The 22994-nt window shown below is 50.1% G+C and overlaps 9 protein-coding genes across 9 annotated transcripts; 4 read left to right on the top strand and 5 right to left on the bottom strand.

The window, feature by feature from the left end:
* Positions 1-154: 154 nt before the first annotated feature.
* Positions 155-1981, top strand: PENARI_c001G12230 (WD40 repeat domain-containing protein; the record flags this gene model as incomplete). Its single annotated transcript, XM_022627092.1, has 2 exons — positions 155-259; positions 350-1981. The coding sequence occupies 2 exons, from the start codon at positions 155-157 to the stop codon at positions 1979-1981; spliced, it is 1737 nt and encodes a 578-aa protein (XP_022493188.1).
* Positions 1982-2308: 327 nt separating this feature from the next.
* bna4 (kynurenine 3-monooxygenase) lies at positions 2309-4186 on the bottom strand (the record flags this gene model as incomplete). Its single annotated transcript, XM_022626827.1, has 3 exons — positions 2309-3514; positions 3576-3790; positions 4072-4186. 3 exons carry the CDS (start codon positions 4184-4186, stop codon positions 2309-2311), a joined length of 1536 nt encoding a protein of 511 aa, XP_022493840.1.
* Positions 4187-4487: 301 nt separating this feature from the next.
* Positions 4488-5785, top strand: PENARI_c001G05362 (methionine aminopeptidase MAP1; the record flags this gene model as incomplete). Its single annotated transcript, XM_022626548.1, has 3 exons — positions 4488-4616; positions 4697-5095; positions 5144-5785. The coding sequence occupies 3 exons, from the start codon at positions 4488-4490 to the stop codon at positions 5783-5785; spliced, it is 1170 nt and encodes a 389-aa protein (XP_022493545.1).
* A 375-nt stretch (positions 5786-6160) lies between these two features.
* PENARI_c001G08140 (putative MFS multidrug transporter) lies at positions 6161-8021 on the top strand (the record flags this gene model as incomplete). The annotated part of the gene is made up of 5 exons (XM_022626776.1): positions 6161-6349; positions 6405-6662; positions 6715-6893; positions 6950-7623; positions 7678-8021. The coding sequence occupies 5 exons, from the start codon at positions 6161-6163 to the stop codon at positions 8019-8021; spliced, it is 1644 nt and encodes a 547-aa protein (XP_022493047.1).
* Positions 8022-8608: 587 nt separating this feature from the next.
* On the top strand, positions 8609-12004 carry PENARI_c001G08039 (EF hand domain protein; the record flags this gene model as incomplete). The annotated part of the gene is made up of 1 exon (XM_022626768.1): positions 8609-12004. The coding sequence occupies one exon, from the start codon at positions 8609-8611 to the stop codon at positions 12002-12004; it is 3396 nt and encodes a 1131-aa protein (XP_022493163.1).
* A 1215-nt stretch (positions 12005-13219) lies between these two features.
* PENARI_c001G01897 (alpha/beta hydrolase) lies at positions 13220-13996 on the bottom strand (the record flags this gene model as incomplete). The annotated part of the gene is made up of 1 exon (XM_022626263.1): positions 13220-13996. One exon carries the CDS (start codon positions 13994-13996, stop codon positions 13220-13222), a length of 777 nt encoding a protein of 258 aa, XP_022493817.1.
* Positions 13997-16579: 2583 nt separating this feature from the next.
* On the bottom strand, positions 16580-17641 carry PENARI_c001G03286 (uncharacterized protein; the record flags this gene model as incomplete). Its single annotated transcript, XM_022626374.1, has 2 exons — positions 16580-17495; positions 17583-17641. 2 exons carry the CDS (start codon positions 17639-17641, stop codon positions 16580-16582), a joined length of 975 nt encoding a protein of 324 aa, XP_022493842.1.
* A 513-nt stretch (positions 17642-18154) lies between these two features.
* On the bottom strand, positions 18155-20146 carry PENARI_c001G10674 (uncharacterized protein; the record flags this gene model as incomplete). Its single annotated transcript, XM_022626967.1, has 5 exons — positions 18155-18359; positions 18419-18695; positions 18927-18996; positions 19047-19595; positions 19670-20146. The coding sequence occupies 5 exons, from the start codon at positions 20144-20146 to the stop codon at positions 18155-18157; spliced, it is 1578 nt and encodes a 525-aa protein (XP_022493406.1).
* A 739-nt stretch (positions 20147-20885) lies between these two features.
* PENARI_c001G05890 (uncharacterized protein) lies at positions 20886-21935 on the bottom strand (the record flags this gene model as incomplete). Its single annotated transcript, XM_022626604.1, has 1 exon — positions 20886-21935. One exon carries the CDS (start codon positions 21933-21935, stop codon positions 20886-20888), a length of 1050 nt encoding a protein of 349 aa, XP_022493266.1.
* Positions 21936-22994: the final 1059 nt, after the last annotated feature.

Genomic DNA, 22994 nt, shown 5'->3' with positions numbered 1-22994 from the left:
AGAGCTTGACGGTTCCGCGGCCTTCACCTCGCGGCTCTCCCGACACCCGTAAAATTCCCATCCTTCACCAACCACCTTCACCAAACTCCGCCTCGACTCGACTCTATTACAAGGCGTTGAAGGCTGCATAACTTGCATATTCCCCAATTCCATCATGTCGGCCTTATTAGGCGCTGGTTACGACTCCAGCGAGGATGACACAAACGTCGCTGCGACGGCCGCAACCAAGGTCGTCGCCGCACCAGAAGTGAATACAGAGGTTTGGTCCCCACTACTCTCCCTTTCCTCCTCATTAAATTGGTCTTTGCGCCTCGATAGCTACGAACAGATAAGACTAACGACCCTACAGGACCAAGCGCATATGCAGATGACCCTCGCCAATACCTCTTCTCAAGCCCTCACCTTCAACGCCACATACGATGATCTCACACGTCCCTCCCAGGGCCCCGTCAACCCATTTAAAGGCTCAGGTCCAGGAAATGGTATCAAGCGAAAGAATGTCCCGACTGGATTCGCCGAGGAAGCGGCCATCAGCGAGTCGACGTTCGCGGCGCAACATCGCACGTTCCAGAGTCTAGGCTACACGCGCAATCCCACACGACCAGATCAGTTTATCGGCGATCTTGAAAATGCGGCTCGATTTGGAGGTCGTGATGTCGTGCAGATGAAGCCGACCAAGGGTCAATCCGCAGCCTGGCGGACAAAGCGCCAAAAGAAGGGCGATTCCAGCATTGTGGAAGGCGAGGGCGCATATCTGGGACCCTGGGCGAAATACCAAAATGACCAGCAGTATGATTTGGTCGAGGTTGATGCGGAGGATGACCGTGAACTTGCTAGTGACGAGGAATACGTTGAGGAGGACGAGACCTTGGCTACCGCGGCGCCCATGCCGGCCATGAGCAAGGAAGCCACCGAATACGAGGGTGATCTGTCCAAGCAGGAGACTACCGAGTTCCACGGCTCGGAGGAATTCGACTACCAGGGCCGTACATATATGCATGTTCCCCAAGATCTGGATATCGATCTGCGCAAGGAACCTGGCAGCGTCAAGAACTACGTGCCAAAAAAGCTTGTGCAGACCTGGAAATCGCACACCAAGCCAATTACTTCTCTTCGTTTCATGCCGAACTCCGGCCACTTGCTGCTTTCGTCGGCTGCCGATGGAAAGGCCAAGATCTGGGATGTGTATCACTCCCGGGAGCTCCTACGGACCTTCTCCGGCCACAACAAGGCAATCTCAGACACCGACTTCCACCCATCTGGCAAGACTTTCCTTACCGGTTCATACGACAAACAAATCAAGCTCTGGGACACGGAATACGGCAAGTGCATCGGACGGTTCTCGACCGGCAAGACCCCGCACGTCGTCCGTTTCAACCCCGGTGCAGAACACTCGCATGAGTTCCTGGCCGGTATGTCAGACAAGAAGATCGTCCAATTCGACACACGGTCCGGCGAGCTGGTCCAAGAATACGACCACCACCTGGCAGCCATCAACACCATCACCTTCGTCGACGACAACCGGCGATTCATCTCCACCTCAGACGACAAGTCACTGCGCGCCTGGGAATACGGAATCCCTGTTCCCATCAAGTTTATCGCCGAGCCATACATGTTCGCACTTACCCGCGCGGCAGCCCATCCCAACGGCAAGTATGTCGCATTCCAGTCGGGCGACAACCAAATCGTCGTCTACGGCGCCACAGACAAGTTCCGTCAGAACCGCAAGAAGAGTTTCCGTGGCCATAATAATGCTGGATATGCCATTGATCTCAAGATCTCGCCTGATGGGCAGTTTATTGTTTCTGGTGATAGCGGTGGTTATGTTTGCTTCTGGGATTGGAAGACTGGCAAGTTGTATCATAAGATTCAGGCTGGCGGGAAGGAGGGTGGTGCTGTTACTTGTCTGGACTGGCATCCCCAGGAAACTAGTAAGGTAGTTACTGGTGGGCTGGATGGTATCATCAAGTATTGGGATTAAAGAATTTATGCTAGTTTATACCAGCCTAATCAAGGCGTTCAGGCTTGGATAAATCATTTGGATCTTTCCTGTCTAGATTTCATTCATTCCTTCTTGTATACAGTAGCCTCCTCCTGAAGTAGTAAGTATACACCTCTTAACTATATCCTTAAAACTGCTATCATAGTGCTTGAATCAAATTTATGTGCTCTAAACAAATAGAGGAGAGAAGCTGTACAGGTGCAAAAGGAAAACAAAGCCGGGATCCACTGAATCACAACGACCAAGAGACATGCATATCATCACATGTCCCTTCAAATCCAACCCAGGTCCAATTCACCAACCTTTTTAGATATGAGTAAAATTGCGGAAAGCCCTCAACCCAACACAGGCCAAATGCCGCGAGCATCGGAACAGCCACACGGGCGAGAAATACCTGGGGTACTTCCACATCAAAATAGACAGAGCACCAGCACCAGCAACGAGCGCCCCACTCAAACCAAGGCCAAGCACGTCACTCTGGTGCTGAACGGCCTGGACAACTTCCGAATACCGCTGGTTACTGAAGCTAACACGAGCATATTGCGTCTTCCAGCCAAGGAACGGGAAATGACGGTCTATCGTCTCTTCGATGGCCTTGCGCAACTTGTAGAGTGGTGATTTGACGCCCGCGCGCATCTCGAGGTAATTCTCTTTCGAGAGATCGTTTATGGCGTGCGTATCGGCACAGCGCTGGTCTGTATATGCTTGGAACGCAGCCTGGCGTTTCAGGCCTCTTGTGTAGACGCTTGAGTTGGGGTCGTAGACTCCGTGTTTGTCGAGTTCCTCAAAGAGAACGCGGACGTCTTCCAGACCGGCATTTAATCCTTGGCCGTAGAATGGTAGGACTGCGTGTGCTGCATCTCCGAGGATGGCGACGCTAGCGCCGAAGTGGTGCGGTTTGCATTTTATGCTGATCAGTGGTAGATGGGGGTTCGCTGCGAACTGTTCAGTTAGGGCTTCCGGTGTGATTAGTTCTGGTGATACGCCGGGGAAGTGAGAATCGAAGAATTCATGCAGGTCCTGTGGTTGGGTCTCCAGGTATGTGTAGTGTGCGGATGGTGCGAATAATGTGCAGGTGAATGACTTGTCTGCCGATGGTAGCGCAATGAACATGAACTCGTGCCCTGGCCAAATGTGAAGATGATTCGGTGAAATGCGGAATTCTCCATCTTCCGAGGGTGGGATCCGGAATTCACACCATAGAGTGTCAATGTATTCTTGTTGGTAATCGACACGGGCGAATTTCATGAGATGGAAGCGCGCGGCCGAGTGTGCTCCGTCAGCGCCGATGAGGTAGTCAAAGGACACCTCATACTCCGGCACACGACCAGCGATACCCGCATCGTCGGGCATAGGTGTCTCGCCGGGAATTCGACGTTCAAACCAGGCCTTGTTTGTGCGGAAGTCCGCACCAGTCAGCTTGTAGTTGAAGAACAGCTTGACATTAGGGGCCTTTTCCAACTCGTCCAGGAGAGCATTGTTAAGTGTTGATCGGTCGATAGAATTGATGGCCTTGTCAGAGTTAGTTAAGCTCTACATGCAGAGAAGCTACTGTCAGCAGGTGATTGCATACCCGGCCGTGAACGTCATAGGCTTGTGCAGCCTCCCACAGATCCCCGCTGTCTCGGCCGTGAATCATCCGGCCATGCATGGGGATCGCTTCGCGGAGTACATTGTCGATCAAATCGGCCCGGTCCGAATGAAGCATAGATGTAATGCCACGTTCGGACAGTGCCAGATTGATCGACTTAGTGAAATTCAATGGCACGGTCGTAGGGTCCCGGAGATCTACGGATGTCCAAGTCAGATCGGGAAAATTCGCAATATATCACGACTGAGTCATGCAACGTGCAAGGATTCTCGGGCATAAGAGCGCAGTGCAATAGTGATCGAGCAAGGCGAATTCCTCGGAATTAATACAGGGACCTTGCGAGACAAAGTTCCCCATAAGTAGTATGGTACATCGCCAGCCAGAGCCGGCACGAACATACTCCTTGCCTGGTCCCAAGTGGCCTCACATGAAACTTAGGAGGAACAGGAATGTGACACAGGGAATATTTGAAACATACCTCCACGAAGTTCATATACTTCGACCTCGTCTCCTCTTGACGCAGCGTACAGCGCCGCCAGCGATCCCACCGGACCAGCACCTACAACAACCACTTTCTGCCTCGGAATAGCCATGTCATGCAATTAACCGAGAGGACCAGGAGGATGCGACAGGATGGCCCAGGTGGGAAGGAATAAACCCTCATCACGTGCTGCGAAATCGGCCGAAGGCGTCAATTTCTTATCGGCTTATCGGTGGGTATATTCAGGCCTCAGGCAATAATTTCATATGGGCTAGTCTAAATGTGGATTAGCGTCAAGATGTCTCAAGGCCGCGGGGATTTTCTTGAAGTTTTGGGCTCCGTTTTAATCCACTCTCTGATATCCTCAGAGCTTTATATCCCGCTTAAATTCCTTTACGGTCTGCCCTGTCACGATGGCCGGTCCTCGCAAATGCCAGGGCACGGACTGCCCCAACCCCGCAGGCACTCTGCAATGTCCGACATGTCTGAAGAGCGGCACGGACAGCTTCTTCTGTTCGCAGGACTGTTTCAAGCGAAGCTGGGTAAGCGCTCCTTTGCGCTACACGAGGGTCGCATGCGTTGCGCCCTTCTGCGAGAGAAACCACTGACTAATAGCCTCCAGGCTGAACACAAGACCACCCACAAGAAGAGTAATATCCTCACCAACCTTTTCCCTCCGAAGGTAGTTTCTGAACCAGATCCAGCTACCGGCAACTATAACCCGTACCCATCCTTCCCTTACAGCGGTTCCTTGCGACCCGTCTACCCTCTCTCCGCCAAGCGAACCATTCCCAAGTCGATCCCGCACCCGGACTACGCCCGCGATGGTATCCCTCGTTCCGAGCAGAAGCTCATTGGCCGCCATAACATTACTATCCTGAACAAGGAGGAGCAGGAAGGCATGCGCAAGGTTTGCCGACTGGCTCGTGAGGTTTTGGATGCCGCTGCTCGCGAATTGAAGCCCGGAGTCACGACAGACTACATTGATGAGGTTGTCCACAAGGCTTGCATAGAGCGTGATGTACGAGGCGTTTACTCCATTCAACTTTCTCTGCTGACAAAGTCTTAGTCTTACCCCTCGCCATTGAACTATATGCACTTCCCCAAGTCCGTCTGTACCTCGGTTAACGAGACTATCTGTCACGGTATTCCCGACCAAAGACCTCTGGAAGATGGCGATATTGTCAACATTGATGTTACTTTGTACCACAAGGGCTTCCACGGAGATATCAACGAAACCTACTATGTTGGGGACAAGTCGCTCGCAAACCCCGACGCTGTTCGCGTGGTGGAAACCGCGCGTGAATGTCTGGACAAGTCAATTGACTTGGTCAAGCCTGGGATGCTTTTCCGTGATCCCGGAAATGTAATCGAGAAGCACGCCAAGAGCCGCAACTGCAGTGTTGTCAAGACCTACTGTGGTCATGGTATCAACCAGCTCTTCCACTGCGCACCAAACATCCCTCACTACGCTAAGAACAAGGCTGTCGGCACTGCGAAGCCCGGTATGTGCTTCACTATTGAGCCTATGATCAACATTGGTACCCACCGTGACCGTACCTGGCCCGACGATTGGACCAGCACCACCCAAGATGGATCCCTTTCTGCTCAGTTTGAGCACACTATGCTGGTAACCGAAGATGGTGTCGAGGTTCTGACTGCCCGTCTGCCCGACTCACCTGGTGGTCCAGTTCCTATGCCCTTGGCATAGAATACGCAAAACAGGAGTTGAAGTGACTTGCATTTTGAAATACCTCGGTAGCCGAATTTACGACCGTTCAATGCCTAAGTATACCTGCATAATATAGATTGTCACCTATCAAACTAGACTAGTCAAACAATAGTTTGCCGATGTAGTCGGGAATTAAACAGGCCTGAGCGGCATAGATCCGACTGGAGACCGGTCATTGGCCGAGACGGCTAAGTCGGATTTGTCAGTGAGGGGAGGGCTTATCTGCACGTGAGGCTAGTAAGAGGCTTGTATGTTCTCTTAACTCCGCTTTTTCTCTTTCTTGGGGCTTTCAGTTGAGTCACTTTGACCTTGAGACCATCTGGAGCAAGTTGGCGATAGACAACAGTCTCGACAATGGCTCCAGAGAGATCTCCTACCGAGACTTCTCCTTTGCTGGGGTCAAGCAACGGCACAGTGTCCAACGGAACGATTCCCGATAACAATGTGGAATCAGGAGTTTCGACCCAAGATGAGCAGGTGAAGGAGCCATTTCCTGATGCTCAGAAGCAGCTCAAATACATTGTGCCTGCGATCTCACTTGGAGTAAGTTTTCGGAACCCACCCCGCGCATCTTCGCAGTGACTAATTCGCTATATAGATCTTCCTGTCGGCGGCAGATCAGACAATTATCATGGCCAGTTATGGTCAGATTGGTAGTGATCTGAAGTCTCTCAATCTAACCAGCTGGATTGCAACCTCGTACTTTTTGACTCTGACCTCTTTTCAGCCTCTTTATGGAAAACTGAGCGATATCTTTGGCCGCAAGCCATGCCTGCTTTTTGCATATGCCATTTTTGGTATTGGCTGTCTGTTCTGCGGTCTGGCACGGAATATCAATGAATTGATTGCTGCTCGGGTGAGTTCCGGGGAAGGTCTTGGGCGGTACATTGCTAACTGATTTCTAAAAGGTCTTTCAAGGCATTGGCGGTGGTGGTATGACTACTGTTGTCAGCATCCTGATGAGTGATATTGTTCCCCTTCGTGACCGAGGTGTGTGGCAAGGTATCATCAACATCATCTACGCCACAGGATCCGGTACGGGCGCGCCGTTGGGAGGAATTTTGGCTGATTATATTGGCTGGCGTTGGTATGAATGATGCAAGCCCCACCCAGTATGCCGTGCTTTCTAACACTCCACTTTAGGGCTTTCCTAGCACAGTTCCCCATTTGCATCGTGGCATTTATTGCCGTGTCTTTTATGCTAAAGCTTCCTGCCCGTGAGAGCACTCATTGGAAAACCAAACTGCGTCGGATCGATTTCCTTGGCGCTATTGTTCTTGTAGGGGCTGTTCTTGGCTTCTTGATTGGTCTTGACCGTGGCAGTAATGTATCATGGAAATTACCCTTGACTATTGCCTCGCTGAGTGTCTCCGCTGTCTTGTTTGTCATCTTCATCCTGGTTGAGGTCTACCTGGCAGCTGAGCCCTTTGCACCGGGCCACATTATCTTCAACCGCACTTTCTTCGCTTGCTATGCTTGCAACTTTTTCAGCTTTGGAGGTTGGCTCGCTGCGCTGTTCTATATCCCGCTATACTTCCAAGCAGTTGATGGTGTCTCCGCTACCATCGCTGGTTTGCGTCTGTTGCCAAGTATCCTCTGCGGTGTTTCCGGCTCATTATTTGCGGGCATGCTAATGAAGTGGTATGGAAAATATTACTGGCTGACCGTTGCTGCGTATGCTTCCCTAACAACGGGTTGCTTCTGCATCTATCTGTTTTCCGGAGGCGCTGTAACTAGCACTGTCCCTATGATCCTGGGAATGACGATTGCGGCATTTGGAAACGGCATTGGCGTCACCACGACTTTGATCGGCTTGAGTAGGTTTTCATCTGATCTTGCATTCACTGATTCTGTGTTAATGAATATATCAGTTTCCAACGCTACTTATGAAGACCAAGCGGTTGTAACTGCTTGCTCTTACTTGTTCCGCTCATTGGGATCCGTAATTGGACTCTCATTATCATCAACTGTTGTTCAACAACTCCTGCGAGACCGACTGAGATCTGGACTAAAGAACAGCAAGAACATAGATCAGATTGTTGAAGGCGTGCGAGAAAGTCTCGATTTCATCAAAACCCTAGATCCAAAAACCGCCCGGATTGTCCGGGATGCTTATGGCTGGTCCACCAACAAGGGATTCGCCTTTATGGTTGGTGTGGTATTCTTTGCTCTGTTGAGCGGCTTCTTCATTCGCGAAACCAAGCTTAGCCGCTGAGCTACGAACTAGAAGATTCTCTTTTTCTAAAAGTCACAAGATTTGCATGGAAGTTGACGTGGTGTATGATCTAGCATTCGGGTCGGGATTTAGATTGTTTATATTCAGCATACATATCAAAATATGTATTAGAGTAGATAGCATGCTGCGAATGAAATTACTTCAAATTATGGACCCTTGGAGGATCCAAGTAGTTCCTTAATTTCTCATTAGCCATACATGAGATTTGACTCTGGTAGGACGGGGAGCAATGTGGGCAACCTCTTTGGAAATCAATCCATTTGGAGGTCGGGTAAAGAAAACAATATCATACATATACTTCAGGATAACTAGTTGCTAATGTGAGAAACATTCCATCTTTCTCTTTCTCTTTTGTCGTCGCCAGAAGTATAGCTTACTAAGCTGAGCTCCGCGCTTCGGCAACGTTTCAATGCACTTCTCTAACCGATAACATCATATCTGTTTATTTCTTTTTCCTTTCCGGTTCAGTTTGGTTTGAGGTACTCGGAACCAGGATGAGCCCCGCCTTGTTTTCCTGACATTCTCTGCGCAGCTTCCGATAGCTCTTCTTCCCCCCAGCCTCCGCAATGTCCCAACCGCACTCGGGGCCGGTCTCACTAGCTCGATATCGCCCCATTCTCTACCTCTTTACTGGCGTCGCTGCTGCATATGCTATCCTCTATGTTCACAACAGTATTGTCTCGCAAACACCCCAACCCTCGCTCCGACGTCGAGGTGCTGTACGCCGCCCAAGACGAACCGAAGCCGAAGAGCTCGAAATCATTGATACCCCATCCTACCGAGCCATCACCCACCTTGAACAGCTAGAGCGCCAAAATGGCGTTTATGGAACATTCCGCATCGAGACGGAAGATGGCCGGCGCGTGGAAAGTGGTCTTCTGCCATCGCTGCTCGCAACACGCGACCAGCTCATGGAGGAAGTGGGCGTCCCGTCTGCTCACGCGGAGCGCATGCGCGAAATGATGGAGGACACTTTTCTTGAATCTTTCCTTGCGCTCGACTTCCCATCCGCACATGTCCTCGCAGAGGAAAGTCCCGAGAGAACATACTTGACGGAACAGCTCCAACACCGTGGTATCTCCCGAGCAGGTATTGAACGGGCACTGGTACGGTTCAATGGGGATCAGAACTATGGGGAGGAGCTACGTCGGCGCCGGCAGAATGGTGAACGGGTTACCCTTTCCACTTCCACCTTCCCCGACGTGTCTGCACCCCCACAGAATGCTGACGGCGCGGAAACGGTAGGGGATGACCAGAGTGTTTTCTCGTGGCGGGATGGAAACAATGACGCCTCACCTACGCGCGAAGGCCAAAATCTGCTGAATTTGCTCTACCACATCGCCGAGGATCAGGCGAGGAGAGATGGCTACATTCATCGTGGGGTTACTTGCAACAGCTGCGGCGCTATGCCGATCCAGGGGATCAGATACCGCTGTGCGAATTGCATTGATTATGATCTCTGTGAGACGTGCGAGGCGATGCAGGTGCACATCAAGACCCATTTGTTCTACAAAGTGCGGATCCCGGCTCCCTTCCTTGGAAACCCTCGCCAATCTCAGCCTGTGTGGTATCCCGGGAAGCCTTCGATGCTCCCGCGTAGCCTCCCACGTCCTCTCGCCAAGCGTCTCATGAAGGACACCAATTTCGAAAACACGGAGCTCGATGCACTCTGGGATCAGTTCCGCTGTTTGGCAAATTATGAGTGGGCAGATGACCCGAACAAGCTGTACATGGCCATTGACCGCAAAACCTTTGACCGATGCTTTGTGCCAAACACGTCTATCCGGCCACCTCCTCCCAGTCTCATTTATGACCGAATGTTCGCATTTTACGACACCAATGGCGATAATCTTATTGGATTTGAAGAATTCCTCAAGGGTTTGGCCAGTCTCAACAACAAAAGCAACGATGAGAGACTACGACGTGTGTTCCGTGGTTATGACATTGATGGAGATGGTTTCGTCGAGCGAAAGGATTTCCTTCGAGTTTTCAGGGCATATTATGCACTGAGCAGAGAACTTACCAGAGACATGGTTGCCGGCATGGAAGATGATTTCTTGGAAGGCGGTGCCCGTGATGTGGTCCTCGGTAGCCAGCCCATCAGTTCTGCATTCCCTGGCAGCATTCCTTCCGGCGAACGTTCACGTATCGGAGAAGGCAAGCGCATGAACCAGGATGGTGACATGGAAATCATCGACCACGAAGGAATCTTGCGACAGGATGGTGCAGATAATGGTGATCGGCACTCGGTTGTGGGCGATGCAGCTGTCAGAGAGCAGTTTGGTAGAGTGCGGCCAATGTTCCCTTCTACACTTCGCCTGGCACCTACTGAGTCTGCGCATCGTCCGGGGGATGCAAATGAGGATGAGGATGAAGGTGAGGACGATGAGGAGAATGATAATGATGACGATCGTGCTAGCGAGAGCGGGTCAGATCGGTCTAGCTCTTCAGTGGCTAGTGGCACCTGGCCACCAGCTGAGCACGTCCATGAAGAAGACATCATCGAGGCCCTCGGATCCTATATTCCTCCTCAGGAGATTACAGATCCAATTGATCGGGCTCGTGTTGCCACTGCTGTTTATCACAGGATGCGCGATGATGATCAAAGACGGGTGGATGAGACTCGTCGGCATGGGATTGACGAGCGCTGGAGGCGCCGAGCTTTCTACACGGACGAGGAAGATGGTGCCATAGCCCCTGAAGGTTATGAAAGAGACCCGGCTATTGATGACTCGAGTGATGAAGACGATCTTGAGGAAGTCGAATCCCACCCTCCTTCTCCCCGTTCCCGGTCATCATCCAAGGTACGGTTCCAGGATGATCTGACTGACGACTATGACATCCGATCCAATCCATCGACATCGTCGCGAAGCATTCCTGTTGGTGAACGATGGGGTGGCTTTGAAATCCCAGAAGTCGAGAGAGACGTTGGCAAGGAGATTCTGTATCAAGTCACGCAGCAAGGATTCAATGAGCTTCTTGACATTCTGTTCAAGCCCCGAGAGGATCTGATGATGGAGGTTCACCGCACCCGCGCTGAACGTAAGGTCTGGGCCCGCGAGATCGAATTGGCAGCAAAGGAGGGACCTCAGAAACGATCCCCCAAGGAGGTACCTTTTGAGGAGGAACTCGAAGAAACCACCGTTACGCAACCACTCGAGCATCTACTGCAACGCGCTGGATACGCAGTACAAAGCCCAGTCCTTGAGTCTGTCAACGCGGCGCCAGTGCTAGCTCCTCCGTCGTTTGAGGCCACTGCCTCGGATAATGATGACGATGACGATGATACACGACCAACCCATCTCAACGATCCCGATGACGAAACCGACCATTGGCGGGAGCAATCTTTTGAATCCGATTCTACATCCACCGCCTCATCTGAATCTGACGATGGAACCATCTCACAAACATCCCATGCTGAACCATCCAGTCCAACTGTTGAAGACATAACGCCAGCATACGACCCAACTCTCCCACAGCATCGCCCAGACGCGGATACACCCCGTCCTAGCCTTTCCTTCCGTGCTAATGTCTCCCGGCCAGAGTCCAACAACATTTCAGGCTCAGCCTCCGAATCATCCCCAAGCACAAGCACAAACCCTGACCTCCCTGCTCAACTCCGCCTCGAACCCCACGGCACAACCTCTCTCCCTGCCCCAGTATCTCCCCACTCCTCCCCAGAAGCCGAGGCCACAGCCCCGAAGCTTCCCCCCTCCCCCATGCAACCACTTCCACCCCCACATCGGGTCAATGATCAGACTCCTGAATCCGCTGCCCCACGTCGACCCTCCCCCAAGACTTTGGCCCGGTGGGCCTACCTTGACCAGATTGAGCGTGAGGCCAAGGAGCGTGGTGGCAGCGGTGCAAGACTCAGCTTTGAGGAGTTCTCACGCCGTATGGCTGCTGATCGGGGACGTCGTCTGGCCTTTGTGGCCAGCTGGATTGAGATGGCTAGCTTCTAGTTTATCTTATTCGAATTGTGTGTGTACATTATTAATGGAATTTAGCGGCTCTCGGTGTTTATCCGAATTTGTTAATATTATGATGTCTTCTTGGCGACACTGTACGAAGTACATATATCCTACCAACAAAGAGTTAACGTCGTAAATTTGCCACTGATTTGGCGGTATTTTCCTTTACAAGCAGGATGTACGTAGTGAACATTGTTATATTGGACAAATTTGCCTTACCTTAGATTTGACGCTCCTAGGAGCTGTTACGGGGCGCCCTCACAAAGGAACAAGAGAGAGACCTGCGGGGAGTTACAGGCCGTCTCCGATTCCAAGTTGCGGTACGGCGATACTCCATGGGCATGGATCCTCTGCAGGAAGTCTGCATTAAGCGTGCGTTCGGCCCGTGGTCTACGAGGATGATGCGGCTCGTGTCTGCAAAGAGGACTCAGCTGGTATCTGTGAAGAAATCCTACCGGGCGATTCGATAGCGAAGCCCCTCGAATCCATTGTGTTTCGGCCATGTTAAATAGCCTTGAGGAGATGTGCAGTTGAACACACAGAAATCAGTCTTGTCTTGAATTTGACCCTATTGTTCCTTCCTCAATCACATCTGCTTCTTCTGCGCCCAATTATCTATACAGCAGCCATACCGCGTTCATTACTTTATCTAATAATCCATGAAGCACTGAATTTCCGGTAGTCCAGAGTATTTGCTTTGTCTTTTCACTACGCGACGTGGCTTTCCTCGGCCGTTTAACTTGGGCAGTGCATACCATAGCATCCCAACGGAAACGGACAAATGAAGGAAGGTAACTGCGTGTTAAAGTTCCCATTGGGGAGCAAAGACACCCGACCAAGTACGCCCCAAAAGGCTATATTTGATTTCGAGTTTCTCCGAGCGGCCGTCCCTAGTCTTGACATTAAGCAGATACAGCTCATCATATAGGTGGCAAGTTCTTGGGTACTTGAAAGGTGGCCAGAAAGCAGAACAATAAGACTGCAAAGATGAGATGTTACAAAAAGCGAGTTTGTGACATTCTCATGTGTTTATATGACCATATTGCAGGCTCCGGAGAGACCGGGGTCTCTCCGGACGGACAGCAGCATCCTGGCTTTTGAAGAAGTCCTTTCCCATATCCAAGATGAATTAACTATCCACTTACTAAGATTTGCAGCTATATTCTAACTCCAAGGGCCTGTATTGAGCAGAACCCCAGGCTAGAACTAATGCGCTGAACCTAATTTGAAAGTTTCCACGTCTTCAAGAATCGAACTAACCGTCTCATCAATCTTGCTCAGGAATGGACTGTGGCCTGAATCGAGGGTTCTGGTCGTAATTGATGCTCCCGCTCCACGTGCTGCCGCTACCATTGCCTCCTGGATCTGGATGGGGATTGCTTGGTCCCGCGCAGCGAAAATGTACGAGACTGGGACATCAGCCCACCCAGCGTAAATACTTTCTCGGTCTTTCAGTGTCGCGGTTGAATGTTTGAGGAGGCGACCTTTCCAGAGCTGAGCACTCTCCTGATCGAGGTCATTGTAAAACAAATCCTCTGGGTTACGTTTGTCGATGACTTCCCAGCCGTCCGGAGACGAATGGTGAAAAGTGTCTGACGGATCAATCATGTCATATAGAGAGGTATTCGATGGTGGCATGAATGCACACAGCTGGATTATGCCAATAACCTTCCCCGAATTCGGAGTCAGCTTCGACGGGTCCTTCTGTGAGAAGCCCTTCACCGAAGAACAGCCCACAGAGCCCCCAAATGAATGATTGATCAGAACAACATCATTCCCGTTTCCTGTCTCTTGTGCAATGAGGGTTTGGATTTGTGAGACACTGCTGGCGAGAGAATTGACCGGCTCTGCGGTACCACAGAATACAAGCTGAGGAGTAAGACAGCGATAGCCATGCTTCTCCACGTCAGAAACTACATCCAACCAGCATTCTGCGCTATGCCAGGCACCGTGGATAAATATCAGGGTTGGCGTTGGAGACATAGCGGATGGCTTGGGCGAAGTCGAAGTAAAACCAGCCCAAGTTAAGAAGACTGAAGAAAGGTAGAAGAAAGGCAAATAAAGGCAGTGGGCTTCTTCCAGGCCAGCTCAAACGCGGGGATGTTCGACCATAAATAAGTCTGACGGGACCGTTGACAAGAGTCTCAAGTCCCCATGGGGCAGGCTGAAGTTTCCGGCAATAGATCTGGGGTCCTTCAAAGAGGAGAGTATATTAAATAGAGTTAGCACAGCGGCAGTCGATAGCGGCAAAGAGTTGGTCAACCCTGGCCACTCGCGGGCTTTGGCTGAATCCGCCCGTAGGTTCTTGGCGGGGTACCCATTTATTGACTAACATCTTCTCCGCGACCACTTACGTTGCTGCCGAGGCACTCGGCAGATAACTGTATAACGGACGAGCAGCTGCATCGTTTGCATCCGGAACACGGTTCCAGACTTCCCTCCACACTTAGTTATTCTCACGCTTGGTTTTCCGCTCTTACTAAGTCGACCGGAAGTAGAATCCGCATACCAGCGAATGAATACGTTCACCATGTCATACCTAGAACAGTCTTTTAGTTGTCACATCCATTTTCTGGGTCTGTAGTGAAGCTAGGGAAAAGCCAGCTTCGTCGTCCGTGAAGTTTTTGCTTTTGTGGGGGTCATAAACCTACTCAAGCTAGAGACTTAGGGCTTGCTGATATAATTCTTTGGTCTTGCGGAGTTTTTATCTTCGTTTCGAACAGCATCTTCCTCCTAATAGGCTCCACGGGTATAGCCATTCATCTGCCGTTAGAGACGGCGTCGTTCTTTCGCTCTCTTGTCACACCTAGAGAAAAAGGCTTTTCGGCCTATAACCAGATATTGGTTCTTAGCTCAAAACAGGAGTTAATTTTAGGTATAGGCATGCAATGAGCGGATGCTGTTTTGAATGGCACGGAGGTAGGACAAAGTCTTCTTTCTATTTTAGATTAGGACCCGATACACGATAGACCAAGTGATCACTGATCAACCACCAAGCGATCACTGAGCATCCATGATCGGTCACTGAGCGATCAAATTACTGGATTGGTATCACTGAGCATGAGCCGCGCTGACATTTACTCAGTGAGCCAGAGCCTGATCGTCCTCATAAAAGCGGCAGCAGCCCAGACAGGAAAGCCCTACCTGCCAGACATTATCCTGTTTATATAGCTGCATATATATATTCGTAGCGCTTAACAACTTCGCGCATTGAGATTATCGAACTCGATCCCAAATTTGCATAAAGAGTCTCATACTTCGTGCCTTGGCTTTAGAAAATCTTTTTGTTAGTAATTGATCTGCTTCCCATTACGCCTGGGGTTACTTCGTCAACTTGGGGGACAAAACATAATTTAGGATCTCAGTAGGAAATCATTTTCCCCTCGTAGTGTCAAAGCCGGTAAATCTTTACATCAATTGGTTTCCTGGTCTAGCGGTTATGATTTTCCGTTAACAATTGCTTCCAGCAAGTGTTCCGGAAAGGTTCTGGGTTCGATTCCCAGGGAAACCATTTTTTTGGATTCTTGATCTAGTCAATATCCTTCCCGAAGCCCTAGTTTCTTTTTCGGTTGCTAAGTTTTTTTTTGTCTTTGATTTTTGTTTAAGTTCGGAAACATTGAACTCAATTGAATCGAAGTGTCAGCCGCCATGGCCGTTGTTAATTTGTAGTATGAACTGGGCAAAATTTTCAAGACCTGAAACAATTCGCATATATTAGCAGGAGACGAAAGAATTGGACCACCCAAAGAATACAATTAGACACATAGAAACATAATCACATAGAACGTAACTGAAAATCGTACTGTATACAAAAACAAGACATCCGGAGCCGTGCGAAGCTTCTGGTTTAAGCCTTGCGTCATGAGGATGAAACGAATCAATTATCACACGGGACTGTTGTGGAATCAAGCTATGGAATCACGTAGTGTGACCTGAACAAAGTCGAAATAGAGGGCGTAGAGCGAACGGTCGTTGAGAAGTTGAGTGACGTAGCGAGTTTTGGTGCTAAGTTGTTGTTCAATTGTCCACGGCGTCGAGGAAAGTGTAAGAGAAATCGGTAGTACCAATCTGGTAGCTATCGTTCCTGGGGGAAGTGATGGTAGAAGCCATCATGTTTGGAAGGAAACGAGGGATTGTCAGGCAGTGACAGAAACATGTTGCTGGAATTGACGTAAGGCATTATGGCAGTAGAGTCTGACCACCGATCTTTATTATAGACATACATCAACTTCCCATGACCGGGGCTGGACAGATAATGAAGGACCTACCTGTCTGCCGATTGCAGGTCCTCATTATTTTTCTGCCAGTCTTGGAAATATCATCCTTCAAATATCTTGGCCAGGTAGCTGCTGGGAATACCTCCTGAATGGAATCGCTGATAATCCGAGGTACATTTCCTCCAAGGGTGGGGGTCTAGAGTGGACAATGGGATATGATCCAGGCGGGTGGTAAAAAATACAAGCAGAGTGGCAGCGCAATCCAAGGGGCGCTCAACGGAAAGTCATTAAAAACGTGGCATCCAACCAGGGACTTCTTTTAAAAACGGCCATTTTCCATCCGGTGGATTCAAGTGTTTGCGAATCTCACACGACGGCCACGTCGATCCAGAATCAGCTTCTCGGTGTCAACATAAAGACAATCGAGGAACTGCATGGCGCTGGAGTCCTTCAGGATCTTGGCAACCTGTATTCCCGCAGAGATGAGCTGTAGCACGTTGCGGTCATCCTTGACCGGTCTGGACTGGTGCTTGGCAGCGTGGCGCATCTCCAGGGAGTTCTCCAGCACGGTGATGAGCTGTTTGATTTGGCGGTTGTACAAGAGATGAGCGGGAATGCGGCGTGTTGTAGCCAGGCGCTTCAAGAGGTGCACCCACTCGGTCCATTCGCGGTCCGAGGGAACCTTGACCGGTCTCTTGTCTTGTTCGATGGGGACGCGGAACTGGTACTTTGCGATGAAGTCATAGGCGCACCGGGACAAGCGGTCGTTGACTTTGTGGAGAATGCTATCTTGCTCTGAGGCATCGAGATTAGTAGGGAGCTCGGGGAGCTCCTTGTCCTGGGCTGCGATGACCTGTTGGGTGGGAGGTTCCAGGAACTGATGTGGGCCATCAAATTCATCCCGGTTGGAGGTCCGTCTCTGGGAGTAATAATGCGGGCTTCCTCTGGACTTATCGGCAGCTCGCCGGCTGTTTCTTTCCATGACATACTCTGGGCTCTCCGGGGTGGGAATTGTTCCATGATCCCGCCTGAGGGACTCCTGCGGCAGGTGAGCCGGGTGGCTCCAATCATAATTCCGGGATGAAGGTACTGGTTGTCCGGTAGGAGGATAGGATAACCTTCCCATAGGCGGGTTCATCATGTGGCCGCGGGTGTCCATAGGGACTGGGGATCCGTGGTAGCGTGTCTGAGGGTCAAAATCCATAGACCCTACAGACATATGACGGTCATCTCTGTAGCCATATCCGCGGGGAGTAATTGGCAACCTTTTACCATTTAGCAACCGTAAAGGGTGTATTTTTACCGGACACAGAGAGACAAGATTGGACGGATGGGATGATGACAGAAAATACCTTTGTTGGTAGATGACGGGGGAGGTCGCCGGGGGTCCATAAACGGGATGTTGAGCCATGGTGCTGCTACGAAGTATGAGTCTCGGGTTCCAATATATCCGGCGCAGGAATAGGAAAGGGAATGACGATAGCTGATTTTGCTGACCTATGGCGAGACCAAGTATCCAATTTGGAGTTGATTGAACTTGCACAAGAACCAAGACTTGCTGGGAAAGAGAACGGATGCAGGCTTGCTGATCCAGCTGTCAATGGATGGGGAAGGACGGGTAGCATGAAGGAAGTGAGACAAGGCCAAACAACAGCCTAGTATAATACTCGAAGACACAGCGGGGAGGTATAAAAAGGATTTGATGGGAGAGTCGGACGAATCCACGATGAGAAAACGGCAGGTTATAAATATGGTCCACAGGAAAATCATCCAACCCGGGCTGAGCAGATGCGTATGCCTGACAAAGGGGGGAACCAATGCCTGTCAAGGTTTATGCAACGGCAACAGAAGTGGATTGAGAGCCGCGCTAAAGGGCTTCACGCCAGTGGCGTTGGTGGAGATGTAATCTAAGGAGATGAGGCCTTTATTGCCGGGGCACTGTTGACGCCATGGAGGCCAATTGCGTAACATACACAGGGAACCACCGGTGCCGAACACCAGTGTCGTTGAAGATCTTGATCGATGGAGTATGGAACCGGTGTGCACGCTCGTTGGCAGGCGAGACGCTGTGTGCGTTTCCGTTGGTGCATAGGCATAGCACTGGTGGGACGGCAGCCATGATCCAAAGCCTCGATCTTCACAGATTAGTGGACAACTCCCAACATCCTGGATACCGCGCCACTTTCACCCTGGTTTGACGATTGTCTCGGGGAAATGACTTGGGCAGCAAGATGGACGTTGGGTAGTAAGTGCAAGGACTGGGGTGCCTCTGCGATATTGGCTACCCAAATGTTGCAGAGAGGGTGAGATCTGCGGCGAAGGTAGACGTGCCATGATCTGAGGCTGAGGTAAATCCCGTGACACGCAGTTAATCTGCGTTGGGCACTCGGGCTGGTTTGAGGCCCAATGCCAATAAGCCGCATGGGCCATGTCTCTTTTTCCAACATTTTCAAAGAGGAACATCCCTAATTGTGGAGAGATCAGCTACCTTTGGTTTATGGAGCATTGCAGCCCAACAGCCCAATGTCTGTGCTCGAGTATGGACCGGGCATTGTTATCAACAACATCCCGGCCAGGGATGCCATGAAATCATTGCCCCCCTCAGCCTAGGAAAAGAAGTCGTAACAATCAGGTTATCTCCAGGGTATCACCCCAGCCGTTTTGCAGGCAGAAACTCTATCTTGATCTCTGTCTACCGTGCATTGGCCATATTTTCCGGGTATTGCTTTCGGCCTGTAACCTAACCCCCAGACGAGAAGCATAATCCTGAACCAGGTAAGCAATGTGATTGCTTAGTGCTTGTGATGCCCACTTACTTCACAACTCAAACGGATACCTTCTTCGATGCCAATACGGGCCTCGTAACCCAGTATCTCTTTAGCTTTCTCGCCACTGGCATATCGAATGGCACATGCATCTCGAACAGTCCCACGGCTCAGGGTTGCCGTTGTTCCCATTACCCGGGTGACTGTCTCACACGCCAGCCCGGCAAAATGTGCCAGGCTCTCGGGAATCCGCAATTCGAATGGGGGAATGTGCCCAAAATGTGCCCATATCGCCAGACACAAATCCCGAAATGTGATAGGTTCGTTATTTTGGATGAAAAAGGATTCTCCGGCAGCGGTGCGAGATGATACCAGATTCTCTATAGCTAGGATATGGGCATCAGCGACATTGCTGACGTGGGTGATGTCCCACAAATTGAGTCCATCCCCGATGAGAAATGGTGTTTCGTATTTGGCAATACATGCGTGGATCGGTGGGATCAGCTGGCAGTCTCCTGGTCCACAAAGCACCGATGGCCGAAGGGCACATGTTGCCATTTTGCTGCTAGAGGCCTTGAGAACGAGTTCTTCTGCTGCAGCCTACCAGAGATGTGTCAGTATCTGTTTTCATAAAATGGAAATAATGCGAAGGTGTAGAACTGGGGAATGCCAACCTTGGATTCCCCATAGATGGTAGACCTGGCTGCCGAAGGCCATTCCTCAGTGATGTTGGGATGAGGAGTGCTTGTATCATCAGTCACCACACAGCAAGTACTCGTGTAGACAAAAGCAATAACACCAGTCTGCTGCGCTGCGTCGAGCATATTTCGCGTCCCTCCGAAGTTGGTCTTCCACGCCTTCTGCTCAAGTTGGCGCCCGAACCGCTCCGCCAGGCCCGGGATGAGTCCTCCAGTATGGACAACGACATTTGGCGTTGTGGCCCTGAAAGCTTCCATTACTGCCTCGGCTGAGGTTATATCAATCTGCATGCACGAGATGTGTTCTGGTAGGACGTGCTGGGGCCGTGGAGGGCTCTGATCGATGACAGTGATAGCAACGTCCGGGTACTTTTCAGCAAGAGCCCGCACGATGGCCGAACCTACAAACCCGGTGCCACCAGAGACCAGGACCTTTGGAAATGAATCGCTCATTGTGGAAATGTTGATGTAAACGGTGGGGGAGGAAATTGGACTCGTCATAGCCGACATCAGAATATCCTCCGAGTGATACGAGGGGTTGGCATTCCAGTCGATTTGAGTATTTCAGTATCTCTAGACATCTAATTGTAGTTCTCAATTGCTTCAGTCTCAAAATAGAAACGCCATTACTGTCGGCCCCAAAGCTCATCATATATGAGATCAAGGACGTTACTATATGGGTCATAGTCTGGGCTCTCTTCCTCTTCCACTTCTGACTCTACATCTTCGTTTTCATCTCCCTCTTCATAAAACTAATCTCCAAATCCTCGAGGACCTCGGACAATCACTCAAAAATGCAATAACCTTCTGATACAGTCATTCTCGAAATCGGCTTGACCAATACACACTGAGTAACTCTTTTAGGCCGTGTTAAATTGAGGGGGCGCAGTAAAGTGTGCTTTGTATGTTACAGTACCGAGCTACGTAAAATTACACTCTGTGTATGCAAAGCCCGTAGGATTCCGTGGAAACCTGTAGTGGATCTGCAAATGGTATGGAGAGGTCGCCTGGCGCCGAATTCCCGCGAGCATAGAGATGAGAGACTTGACGAAAGCCCGAGGAAGAATTCCAATATAAATAGGGCCTTAAAACGAGATGTCAGTCCAGAACTGAATTCCGCAGCTATCGAGGACGAATAAGAAACAAGGCTATGACATAGTAATCAAAGTTTTATCTAGGTCACTTTGATTTATCAATATCGATTATCTCCTGCGGTATCATCCATCACATCCATCAACACATCTGTATTGAAGTGTGAAACCTTTGCCTTCGTCTTCTCTGGGATATCTTGAAGAGCTGCCTTTGCCTGCTCAGTTATCCTTTCAATGACATTCCAACTTATTTCTGGATTTTGGCCACCCATCCAGCCATTCACCACAAGGAAAATATGTAACTCGGCAGAAAGACCACGATATAGGCCCCCACTGAAGAGGGACAGAATCGGATTATAATGACAAGTGTGAATTATCACTCTCTTCATAGACGCCATGATGTTGGAATATGACGGACCCTGGTCCTTATATATGATCCCCAGGTTCTGCAACATCTGCGGTGGGCTTAGACTGATAGGGGCGTATGGAGAATAATCTTCGCATGGCGGAAAGAAATACTTCATCTTCGCCAGAAGAGGAACGTGGAGGAAGGCTGGAAACTCTAGAACCTCTAAACATGGGAACGCACCCACGATCTGTCGAAACATATGCGCATTGTGATACCAAAGACTAAGGCATTCTTTAACGTAGAAGTTCTCCAGAGATGCCAGACCGGCTTGCACCCACTCATCAGTAACCTGGGAAGGGTCTACCTTGCCATTCGGGAACCTTGCGCAACTGTCACCAACTTTCATGCCCAAAGCCCAGCATTCTTCGGCAAATGTGTCCACGATCTCGTTCGAATAGGGCCCGTATCCAAGATGGGAGGTTCTATTTCTCATAACATCCATAACGTCGTCGTCCCGCCAGACGACGGCGTAGACATACTCGAACGAGATGGCGGATTTTGCAATGTCCTGTTGGAGAGAGTAGAGGTCCTTGAGCAAGTGCGGGTGGTGAAGTTTCACCATACAGTCCCTGAGCATCGGGAATGTCTCTATGTCCTTATTAAGCAGAAGGCGACTAAGTCGGAGTACTATTCCTTCTCTTGTTTCTCTGCCGCGGAATACCAGAGAATGCAGCGCTCTTGTCCAGGAGCCGCAGACTCCACGGAGATTCTTGGTTCCCCGGACCATATATCTGAGATGCATCGTGCGTATAGAACATCTTATTGAGACCTCCTTCGTGTTGTACACTTCGTCTAGTAGGACATAGTGGAATATTGGCTGGAGAATATCCGGTGGGAATGAGAAAAGAAGTTCTGCTGAACGTAAGGTGGGTTGGGATATATAGCCATCGCTTGACATCCTGAGGGTGTTGCTAGGTCTAAAAGATACCTGAAGAGCAAAAAGAAGGAAGAAGAATATTGGCGAGGTTTAGGGGAAATGAAGCGGGATAATTGGCGCCTAGCTTGTCCTCAGAGATGAAAGCAACATGTGGGGTTCTGCCGGTCAATTGACCGCTAACCGCCCTCAAGCCGTGAAAGATTAAGAAGATATAATAAAATCGAGTAGGAAGTCCTTCTAAACCCACGGTGGAAGCTATTACGAAGGTAGGTGTATCGTGGAGGAAGGTACGATAGGAAGAAAAGAACGTGCGAAGAACCTACAGGCATAGGAATGTTGAATCTAGTACATAGTAGATTTCCTAGCTAGACTAAAAAAGAAATGCCATTCCACATAGGAAAAACTAGAGCCGAGTGTCAGGGTTGCTCGTAGATAAGTCGAATGAACAAATTTCTAGGTCATGGCCGACGTCGTCTAATAAGATGCTTACAACCCACTCATACGTGAGGGATGCAGCTATGAGAGACCCATGAGGTTACCGCCGGCAAGTGTGGAAAGTGTAGTTATATGATCACTGATGGCCATAACAGATAGGTCATTTATAAGAAGGCCACTACCATCTGCTGCTTCCCCGATGAGGATCCTCCAGAGACAAAAACGGGTCGAAAGGCCATTCATTACAGCAAGATTCTCTGCGTGGCACTAATGGTATCGTTTATCATGTCCAGGATATGAGGTGGATTTGCGCCGCTTTGTTGACGATCTGGACGAGTTAATTCTCATAGAGCTGTTCGATGAGTCGGACACCTCTTCTGCCGACACCTATGGGTTCACTGAAGGTGCACTTCCAGTCGTATCAACGTGGGAGTGACCAACGGTATTGGCTCGCGCACGCTTGTAGTGTAGTTCAGCCATGACGTGGGA

Source organism: Penicillium arizonense (genome assembly GCF_001773325.1).
Source record: "Penicillium arizonense strain CBS 141311 chromosome Unknown PENARI_contig001, whole genome shotgun sequence".
In the NCBI taxonomy this organism is placed as follows: domain Eukaryota; kingdom Fungi; phylum Ascomycota; class Eurotiomycetes; order Eurotiales; family Aspergillaceae; genus Penicillium; species Penicillium arizonense.
Note: the sequence above shows the minus strand (reverse complement) of the source record. Positions and strands in the feature narration are given on the sequence as shown.